The following is a 10,730-nucleotide window of genomic DNA, read 5'->3' as shown; positions in this document are numbered from 1 at the left end:
GTTTTTATCACATGCCAGGTATTGTGCTAGGACCTGAAGCCACAATGAAGAAGACACATGAGTCAATAGCACAGGTGTTTAAGAGCCTGAGTTGGAAAGCCAGACTTGCCTGGCTTGGGATAAAAATCACTCGAGTTCTCTGAGCATCACCTCATCTGGAAAATAGAGGGATTGCTTTCTGTACTGGCTCATCACACAGGCACTGGCTCACCATGCAGGCATTCATGCAGACACTCAGCTCATCACATGGGCATTCACATGGGCACTTGGCTCACCGCATGGGCACTGGTTCGCTTCATGGGCACTGGCTCACCATGCAGGCACTCACATGGGCACTTGGCTTGCCATGCAGGCACTTGCACAGACACGTGCTTCACTATGTGGGCACTTGGCTCACCACCTGGGCACTTGCGTGGGCACTCAGCTCACCACGTGGGCACTTGGCTCACTGCATGGGCACCCACATTGGCACTCAGCTCGCCACACAGGCACTGGCTTGCTGCACAGGCATGCTTTCTCTTCTTCTTTTTCATCAGAAGGCCCCAGGGACTGAACCCAGGTCCTCCCATATGGTAGGTGGAGACCTTATCACTTGAGCCACATCTGTTTCCCAGTAGGTGTGAATAATGGTGATTGTAATGTCCAAAGTAATACAGCCCTTAGAGCAAAGCCTGCAAGTTTGCAAGATAGCATTCTTTAATCCAGACAAAAGTAGTTGACGTCTAGCAATTTTGGGAACAGTTTTCCCACACTGCTTCTAGCTCTATTCTACAGTTTAGTAAGTCAGCCTTTCTTTTTCCTAGTCTCCTTCACACAGCAGTCTTGCTGGCAGTTTCTTAATGTCCAACACTTGGTTGACAATTTGTCCTACCAGACCCCTAAAACATTTCTTCATGACATACCACAGCCTCTGGTCCAGTAACCTCATGGTAGATGACGCCTTCCTTAGGGAGACAATCCCACCTTTGGAGGAGTAAATTGCAGAACCTCGATCCATACACCAGCTCTCTCTCGGTTGGGTGTAGAGAAGAAACCAAAGCTCTACTATTGTTGATGTTTTCCTCCTTTTACTTCCTTGATGGATGGATTTTTTTGCCCTTGCCCAGTTTCTGCTTTACCAGCAGCCGCCCCACCCCACCCCCAGCCAGTCACAACTGAGCCTGAAAGAACCGTTTACCTCTCCCAGGTTCATGAGGACTATGAGTGGCTGGGCAGGAAATCCTAACCTTGCGAAACCTTGTTGAGTGGGGACAAGGACTCATTTGGACCACCTATTTCTTAGTAAGTTGTGAAGAGAGACAGCCACGTCTGCCACCCACAGATCTACAGGGATGAGTTAATGATCTGACTGCTCGTGTTTTCCTCTTTCTCAGGGCTCTGGGCCTGCCCCAGCTCAGTGGTATTCTTCCCTGATACTCTCCTCTCGCCACACCGGCGACTTCTCCTGGTTTCTGTGTTTCCATTCCACTTTTGTCATCATGGACTATTTTTTTTTTTTAAAGATTTATTTATTTATTTAATTCCCCTCCTCCCCGGTTGTCTGTTCTCTGTGTCTATTTGCTGTGTCTTGTTTCTTTGTCCGCTTCTGTTGTCAGCGGCACTGGAAGTGTGGGCGGCGCCATTCCTGGGCAGGCTGCACTTTCTTTCACAATGGGCGGCTCTCCTTAGGGGTGCACTCCTTGCGCGTGGGGCTCCCCTACGCGGGGGACACCCCTGCATGGCAGGGCACTCCTAGCGCTCATCAGCATTGCACATGGGCCAGCTCCACACGGGTCAAGGAGGCCCGGCGTTTGAACCGCAGACCTACCATGTGGTAGACGGACGCCCTAACCACTGGGCTAAGTCCGTTTTCCCTATTTTGTGTTTTGCTCAAGGGAATATTTCAAGTTGGTTTGGAAAATGACTGAAGCTCTTGGGTGTGTTTATGGCCTGGGAGGAACCAGGGTGAAATAGTTTCTTAGAGTCAGTTCGTTGCCGTCCTGGGTACAGATGAAGAAATCAAGGTCTAGAGAAAGGCAGTGGCTGTCTCAGTCGCAGCAATAAACCATGAGAACCTAGCCTCCTGACTTTGATTAATAAACATTTTTTTTTTGAGACTGAGAAACATCGTGAATTTTAGCTAAGGGCAAAGATGGTATCTATTAGTATGGCGAGACCTGAAACGGCACCAACCTTAGACCTGGGCAACTGGGGCTCCTGCCTGGGGCCTCGCTCCTCAGGGGGCCCTGTGCTCTGGAATGCCTTCCTCAAACTTTTCTGTTGCCCTCCCTTGCCTGGGAGCGCCCAGGGCCTGCTGTGCCATTGGGTGGGGCCCTGAGAGCCCGGACTGAGGCCTGCATGGCTTCTGGTTCTCCTTTCTCCCTTTGGGGCTCGTTCCACCCCCCTCTTCTCCCCACATCGCTGGCATCCAGAGAAGTCACCGTTCTGCCTTGGCGGGAGCCTCCAGCGGTGGCTGTACACATCTCCCCCAGGGCTTTCCAGAGCGTCATGTCCTTTCTCGCCTCGGACTGTGTGGTAACGTTGTGCTCTCCTGGGTCCATCTCGAGGAATGCAGGATGAGGCATGGACATTCCTTGTGAGAACTGGATGCTCTTCTCACTCCTCCAGAGCCGGTTCTGGAATTTGCAGGGTCTCGTGCAAAATGGAAAGGTGGGGTTCCTTGGTCAAAAGCAGGAAAAACGTGCCACTGAAGTGTGAAATTAAACTTTTTCCTTCCTTCTTCAGCCTCTCCCTAGACTTGCTGTGGAGTTTTTATCTGTAATTGACTGTTGCTCTCCCTCCGGCATGGGGATACTGAGGGGGAGGACGCAGACCCTCAGAGGTGCCTGGGGCCCTGCCCTACTACTCAGCATGTGCAGACAGGGCCCACCTCCTGACAGGCTCCCCTTCCCACCAGTCGGAGCCCCCTTCTGCCAGACGCTGGACTGGTTCACCCACTGTGCCCCGGGGAAAGCCCATCTCCCCTTCCCAGCACCTGCTGCTTCAACCCAAGGTCGAAGGGCAACCCCCAAAGGATCACGGCCCCTATGTCTGGATGTGCTTGGTGTCTGGGTAGCAGGTGGGCCGAGAGCTTGCCCCACCGAGCCACCTGTCAAACACGCCACAGCACTGTCAGTCTAGGGCATGAAGTAGGTGGCCGGGAATCACCCTCGGGAGGAGAGGAGGTGGTGGGAAATGGGGCCCCGAGTGAGCTGAGGTTCCAAGCCCTGCTGCCCTTGTCCCACCTGACTCTACTTACAAAACTCAAATTCAAAGATAATGTTGTCAAGAATTTCAAGGCAGTGAATTCAGAGAATGAAACTCCAAGGGAAACGGACTTGGCCCAGTGGTTAGGGCGTCCGTCTACCACATGGGAGGTCCGCGGTTCAATCCCCGGGCCTCCTTGACCCGTGTGGAGCTGGCCCATGCGCAGTGCTGATGCGCGCAAGGAGTGCGCCCCGTAAGGAGAGCCGCCCAGCGCGAAAGAAAGTGCAGCCTGCCCAGGAATGGCGCCGCACACACTTCCCATGCCGCTGACGACAACAGAAGCGGACAAAGAAACAAGACGCAGCAAATAGACACAGAGAACAGACAACTGGGGGGGTGGGGCGCGGAATTAAATAAATAAATAAATCTTTAAAAAAGCAACTCCAAGTTGGAGGCCCTGAGTGACACGCCCATGAAGCCTGCCCTGCCTCCTCACCTAGCTCCCCTGTTGGTGGAGGGGTGTGGTCAGTGTGAAAGAGATCACACTCTAGGAAAGAGTGGTTCCAGCTTAAAGAGTTCAAGAGAAGACACTATTGGAAGATGCATGGCATAAAACTCAAATGGCCCATTTAACACGACTAGAAATGCATCACCATTCATATCTTCCCACATACCCTGGGTAAAATTTGCATTTGTCACCAGCAAGGAAGCATACTGGAAGCCAGATTCTGGGGTGGTGAGATGGATGACAGTCTCATGAGTCATGATGAAACCAGCGCTAAATATAGTGTATTGGGGACCATAAGGCTTCAATACAAACAGGTTCCAAAGAGCCACGGCTTTGTCAAGAGTAACAGCGTTGCTGCCCTTTCTTTTGGTGAGAGCTGAAACCAGGTGGGACCAGCACACCTGACAATAAAGAGCACAAAGAGATGATTCCTGTACTCTGTGAAGAACCTTCACATACTCTAGTTGGGCAACAAACACATTGGCATCTCTTCTCTACATAGTATTCCAAATCTTCATCAAAGAATCACTAAACCTTACATGGGCCCATGAATTTTATACTTTTTTTTTTTTTCAGGTATTGGGGGCTGGGGACTGAACCCAGGACCATGTATGTGAGAAGCCGGCACTCAGTCATATTGGCCTCTGAAAGTTGTTTTTTCATCCATTTTGCTTGTTGTTGTTGTTGTTGTTTTTAGGAGGTACTGGGAACTGAACCCAGGACCTCCCATGTGGGAGGCAGGAGCTCAACTGCTTGAGCCACATCTGCTCCCTGTAATGCATTTTTCAAATTGTTTATATAGATAGGGGCCCTGCAAAAAGTTTTCCCAGGTCTCCATATCCTTAGGGAGCTCTGACCTAAAGGCTCATTGGAGGGATTAACAGAACTCAGGTTTGCCAGGAACTTAATGGGACAGAGGAAGATAAGTCCAGAACCAAGGACTGAGGCTGTAGGTAGAGCCGGGCAGAAACCTGTGTGCCTGAGGTATGCAGGGACCTGACTGCACTAGAACAAGCTCCACCATCCTGAGTGGGTCAAACTGCTGAGCGCTTGCCAAATACTCCTCATGACAAACACACGAGATAGGAGAAAACAATCCCTCTATTTTCCAGATGAGGTGACGCTCAGAGAGCTTGAGTGATTTTTAATCCCAAGTCAGGTAAATCTGGCCTTCAAGGTCAGGCTCTTAAACACCTGTGCTATTGACTCCATGTGTCTTCTGCATTGTGACTTGAGGTCCTAGCACAATACCTGGCATGTGATAAAAACTTGAGTAATTTTTGCGTAAATGAAACGAATGACTGAATCTACCAAACAGGATTAAATAGAAGGCAGTAGAGGGTGTGTGAAGTAGACTTAGTAAAGAAACCTCAGGTTTGGAGGGGGAGTGTCCACCATCTAATGGGTTCTGGGGATCAGCATGGGAGGAACCAGCTGTAGAAAAGCTCAGTCTTGTCTAATTAACTCACTGCGCAACTTGGACTTTGCCCTTCTTCTGAGGACTTCTTTCTCTTCTCCTTCCCTGCCCCCTCCTTTTTCTTTTCCCCCTTATTTTCTTCTGCTTTAAACTGGTGGTTCAGGCTAGATCAGGGGTCAGCAAACATTTTCTGAAAAGGGCCAATCAAAATTTTACACTTGGTAGTAAGTCTTTCAGGTCTCTGTAAAAAATACTCAACTTTGCTGTTGCAGTGGGAATACAGCCATAGATGATACATGAATTAATGAGTGGAGTTGTGTTCGAATAAAACTTTACTTACCAAAACAGGAACCTGACTGGGTTTGGCTCCCTAAGGCTGAAGTTTGCTCTTTCTTGATGAGAAAGGAGTTGGCCTTTATCAGTTAATCACAGATAGAAAACCCTAGCTATAGCACTCTCCTTTTCACTCTTTAAGTAGCAAATATCTAGAAAACTCCAGGAGATTAAAAAAATGAATAAATTGAGTAGAATTTGGAAAAAAAAAGAAAAAGAAAACTCCAGGAGATCTCTAAGCATGGCCTTGAGGAAGATAGGGGGGAGCTGAGGGTGTGAAATGTAGGAGCTTCTCCCACTCTCACCCCTGTGTCAGAACCATCAAATTGCCCCCTACCAGGCCCTCCTGGCTGTGAGAACCGATATCCTGAACCCAAGCTAAGCTGGATGCTACCCATTGGTGGGAGTAAGACCCTCCATCTCTCCTTTCCCTGCCCTACTGGATGACCCAGTTAGGAGTAAAAGCACCTGGCTCATAGTAGTTACCCAATTTACACTAATTTTCTTCATTTTCTTGCCCTGACAAAATTTAAACCATTGAGTGACTTCTGCATAGAGATATCTGCTATCATTTGGTTGTCCAGCTGTGCAATGCTTTCCAGATCTGTTTGTGATTGATAATAGGTGATTCTCTCATATCTGTTTGAGTGTCCACAATTGTCACTTTGAGGAATGAATGGGGGAATCCCAGGCATCAACAAGGCTACAAGAGGTTGAGGCAAGATTTTAGACTTTGCATTCAGACACAGCTGGGTTGAATTCTAGAGTTATGATGAGCCTCTTGATAATCAGAAGTAATCTATGCAGTCTGTGTAGCCCACAGAATGGGTTTAATAAATGGCAGCTATAATTTTTATCACGTGAGATCTATAGGGGATTCTGGGTTAAGAAGCATTCCTCTAACACTTTATTTATTTTTTTTTTTTTTAATTTTTTTATTTTTTATTGACTTTGTAATAATATTACATTAAAAATATATATGTGAGGTCCCATTCAACCCCACCCCCCCACCCCCCCTCTCCCCCACCCCCCCCCAACAACACTCGTTCCCATCATCATGACACATCCATTGGATTTGGTAAGTACATCTTTGGGCACCTCTGCACCTCATATACATTGGTTCACATCATGGCCCTCCTCTAACACTTTAAATTGCACAGCGTAATTAAATGTTGATTGCAGTGGCAGGTGAGTTGCTCTTCCCTTTACTTCAGATTCATTTCAATTTGCTTCGGTGGTCAGGGATACAATCCATTTATTCTTCTCAAAGTTCTTTCACACCCTTTATCTCACAACCCCTTGAGAAGGGCTGATTTGTCAGTATCGTCCAATTTCACAGCTGGGAAAACTGAGCTCCATAGAGATTTGCTGAGAGCAGAGTTTTTCCTTCTGCACTTTTCATTCGACAGCCATTTGATGAGTGCCTTCTATCAGGCACAGAATAGGCACTGGACTATAACAGTCTAAGTATTTCAGGGGAAACAAATATCATTTGGTTGAGTGATAGGACATCTGAGCTTTCCAGACAGAAATTGCATTGAGCAATCCAGCAGAGCGTTTCACAATCCCGGATGTGGAGTGAGTTGCAACATGGTGTGTTGTGGGAATTCAGGCTCAGGCACAAGAGAAACTTCCAGCACATGACCACTTTATTACTTAAACAGCACAAAGGCTCCCAAAAAAGCAGGGGAAGAGCTTCTATCACGGCCACTTTCCTGGGGAGGTCAAACTGCTTGGGTCAAGGTCCCTGGTTGGCAGCTCCACATACCCCACCCCTCAGTGGAGGGGAAAAACCCTATTCTGTGTGAGCGTGAAGTCCTTATTCACGTCAGGGGGATGGGGCCCTGCCTGTGCTAATTCCTGCCCTGAAAGCACCAGGCACTGCTTGTTTCCAGTTTCTGGATTCAAGGTCTGGTTGAACCTTTTCATTAGACCTAACATCTCGCCCAGGTTGTGGGATGGAAACAGACTGAAACATCGTTGCACATTAGAAGAGGAGGCAGCAGGTGGGCAAGGGCTGGGTGACGGCCGCTGAGTGCGTGCTGTGACTTCCCTAGCACCTGAGAGTCCAGGGACGTGAACATCCGGGTGCATTGCAGGACACCTTAGCTAAGTGTCTGCCTCTCTGGTCTCAGCTCCAAGTAGCACCGCCCTCCCCTTCCACAGGGTGCAGAGCTCCTTATCAGCCTGCTGACACTTGCAGGCCAACCTCTTCTCTTTCTATTCTGGGCCTGCTCTGTGGGCTTCGTGGTATTGCCCGGGACAAAAAGAGCCTCACTGATCTCATTGGTATCTGGTTGCTGGTCTTTCTGAGCTTCCTGTCTAGGCAATAGCAGCTGGGAGGGGCCAAGGAAATGCAGGTGGGACACACCCACTGGTGAAGTATAAATAGTGAGGCTCAGCATTGGCCCACAGAGCCTTCCCTGCCCTCACCATGAAGTCCAGTGGCTTCTCTCTCATGGTGCTGCTTGCTCTGGGAACCCTGGCACCGTGGGCTGTAGAAGGTGATGGAAAAGGTGAGTTGGAGTCACCCTGCAGGATTAGAGGTTGGGGCTCCTGGTGGTGTGGGAATGGCCCCTCCTCTAGGCTCTGAACTTGGATCTTAATTCCTCCCTCCTTGAGGGAGGGCTTCGTGCCCGCCTGTGCTCCCAGGGCTGTGAGGGGTTCAGAGCGTCTGGAAATGTACATTTACTCAGCCATCCCCACAGCCCAGCTCTCTCTGCTCTTAGCCATAGCTCTCTCCCTCTTTCCTTCTCCATCTTTGTCTCCTTTACTCCCTTAACATGCTTGTGACTATCCATCCATCAGCCTCTGAGTCTCTCTTGTTCTCCTTTGTCTCTGTTTCTGTCCTTTCCTCTGTTTTTCTGCCTCTGCTTTTACCTCTCAGTCTTTGCCAGGTTGACTCTATTGATCTTTGCTTTTTTCTCTGTCTCCAACACTACCAGCCTTCCAGGCTGCCTTTGTGTACCCTTGCCTCTCCCTGGGGGGTAGAGAGCCTTGACTTGAAGCCCTTTACCTTTTGTCCTGGGTCTGTGACTTCCCCTCACATGTGCCTGGTTTAATGAAGCCTGTCTTTATTTGGAGACTGAGCAGGCATTTCCCTTTGCACTTTGTGGGTGGCCCCCTAGGTGAAGAGTCATGATGGCTACTCAGCACCCGCCACCCACCCTGGCCCAACTCTTGACCTTCTCTTCAGGATCCGTGAAAGCTGGAATGTGCCCTCGTATAAAACCTGCCCAATGCCTGAGATATGAGGAACCTGAGTGTGCAAGTGACTGGCAGTGTCCAGGGAAGAAGAAATGCTGCACTGATGTTTGTGGCATCAAATGCCTGGATCCTCTTCCCATCGTGAATCCAGGTGAGGAGAGAGGAGAGCTGGGCAGGGAGGTGTGAACCTGAGGACTGGGCAAGAGGTAGAGAATGGGACTGGGCAATGGGGTCCCACCAGGTCTCGTTCTCTGCAAGAGTTGCTGAGGCACATTTGTCAGTCATGGAATCACCCAGCCAGCCAGCCTGTCAGGAGGCCAGTCAATCAGGCAATCAGCTGGTCATTCAGATAGCGGAGCCGTTGGCAGGCATCCATCCAGTCAGTGCTGTATAGACAGCTAGTCACCTACACTGACTGAGAACTTGATGTTAGAGGGGAGCCAGAGCCTACCTTCCCAGGATGCATGTGCCTCAGAAACAGGGTGGTGGTGATGGAAGGGAGGTTGGGAGAGGAATCTCACTGCACAGTGTGGGGAAGAGGCCGGACCCAAGAAGCAGGGAGGCAGTGTCCAGGGTTCAAGGCCTCTGACCCACGCCCTCTTTTTTCCAGTTAAGAAGACTGGAAAGTGTCCTCCGGTCAGTGGTACATGTTTGATGCTCAACCCCCCCAATCACTGTGAGCGTGACAGCCAGTGTGAGGGTTACTTCAAGTGTTGCAAGGGCATGTGTGGCAAAACCTGTGTGTCCCCCGTGAAAGGTAAGGAGAGGGGTAGGGGGCAGATCTTTCTCCCTCCAGCCTCAATGCTCTGTAGGTCCAGGCATACAGGCAGGGGGATGCCTGACTCCTGCCCCCAGCAAAACCTCTGCCTGACACCCTTGGCTTTCAAGCGCATTACTCCTCAGTCCTCAAGGCAAGGTTTCCATAGGATCACCAGAGTTTTGATTCTATTCCAGGTTTTTCTAGTGAGGACCTTGGGCAAGTGATTCTGAGTGTCTTTCCTTATCTGCAAAATGGGCATAATGAAATGGATAAGGCACTATTTGCATTAAATATTTATTAAGATTATGTCTGGTATGTTATCTAGGGTCAAAGGCCAACAGATCAGTGGAGCTTGAGAATAATCTAGTGCAATGCTCTGATTTTACAGTTCAGAAAGACTGAGACAGTGATCCAGGAAAGAAGAAATTTGAACTCAGTCTCCTGATACCAAAACTTTCAACTATACCACACTTTGTAATGTTCTCTATCTCAGGGGGGCTTCTTTGGGGAGAGAAAGTAGAGATGACCTGACTGGTTCCTATACTGAAGTGCTGGTCTGATTTTCTCTTACAGCTTGACTCCTGCCGTTTTGAGGAGGCTGTGGCTTCCTACTCTGTGTAGTCTGAGGATTCCCTTTCTCTCCACTTGGATCCCTGGGGCATTCCATGATGAAGACTTGGTTCTGTCACCAATACCTCATTTGGAGAAAGTCTTAGCACACAGCTGGCTTTCAGGACATGCCTGCTTATAGATGAATGAATATGTGAGCATCTTTCTCTCTGCACATCCTGCTTCTGTGGTTCATTGGGTATGAGTGGGATGGGAGATGACAAGGGAATGTTTGGACCTGAGAACTCCTTCCCACATAAATGGAATGGAAGGAAGAGGCTGAGGAGATGGGCACACATGAATTTGCATCACACGTATAAATGTACTGGCTCTGGGATTTGGGATAAGTGGTTTTATCTCCTGAATTTTAATTTCTTTGTCTGCAAAGTGGCAATAAAATCACTTTCTCACAGTGTTTGAGTATTGGAGTATGTGAAATATGTGAAATGAACAGTAATGTTACTAGACCACAGCAGATTTTCTAAGAAACAGGAGATACTTGCAAGCTTCTAGAGTGATTTTGATACTTTTCAATTTCTTCTCTCCCCCAAAACACCATTTCTTCCATTTTCACATCAGTGTTTATGACATGCAGTTAGCCAATACCGCATGAGGGTGGTGGTGTTCTTGATTCCATGGAGCAGGAAGAATAACAAGAGCTGGGCTGCTAGAGCAAGGAGCACTCTGAGAACCTCTCTTCACATGTCTGC

The 10,730-nt window shown here is 48.9% G+C and overlaps 1 protein-coding gene across 1 annotated transcript; it reads left to right on the top strand.

Moving 5' to 3' along the window:
* The first annotated feature begins 7,842 nt into the window (after positions 1-7,842).
* SLPI (secretory leukocyte peptidase inhibitor) lies at positions 7,843-10,435 on the top strand. The gene is made up of 4 exons (XM_004469838.5): positions 7,843-7,960; positions 8,641-8,802; positions 9,262-9,408; positions 9,985-10,435. The coding sequence occupies exons 1-4, from the start codon at positions 7,879-7,881 to the stop codon at positions 9,987-9,989; spliced, it is 396 nt and encodes a 131-aa protein (XP_004469895.1). The 5' UTR covers positions 7,843-7,878; the 3' UTR covers positions 9,990-10,435.
* The last annotated feature ends 295 nt before the right edge of the window (positions 10,436-10,730 follow it).

The sequence above is a fragment of the Dasypus novemcinctus genome, chromosome 24 (assembly GCF_030445035.2).
Source record: "Dasypus novemcinctus isolate mDasNov1 chromosome 24, mDasNov1.1.hap2, whole genome shotgun sequence".
NCBI lineage: Eukaryota > Metazoa > Chordata > Mammalia > Cingulata > Dasypodidae > Dasypus > Dasypus novemcinctus.
This window is presented reverse-complemented; position numbering and strand designations above follow the sequence as displayed.

Excerpts from the sequence above, each read along its gene's own strand:
- SLPI (XM_004469838.5), top strand. The coding sequence starts at position 7,879 with ATGAAGTCCAGTGGCTTCTCTCTCATGGTGCTGCTTGCTCTGGGAACC. Across the intron at positions 7,961-8,640 it reads TGTAGAAGGTGATGGAAAAG|GATCCGTGAAAGCTGGAATG; the intron begins GTGAGTTGGAGT and ends CCTTCTCTTCAG. Across the intron at positions 8,803-9,261 it reads TCTTCCCATCGTGAATCCAG|TTAAGAAGACTGGAAAGTGT; the intron begins GTGAGGAGAGAG and ends TCTTTTTTCCAG.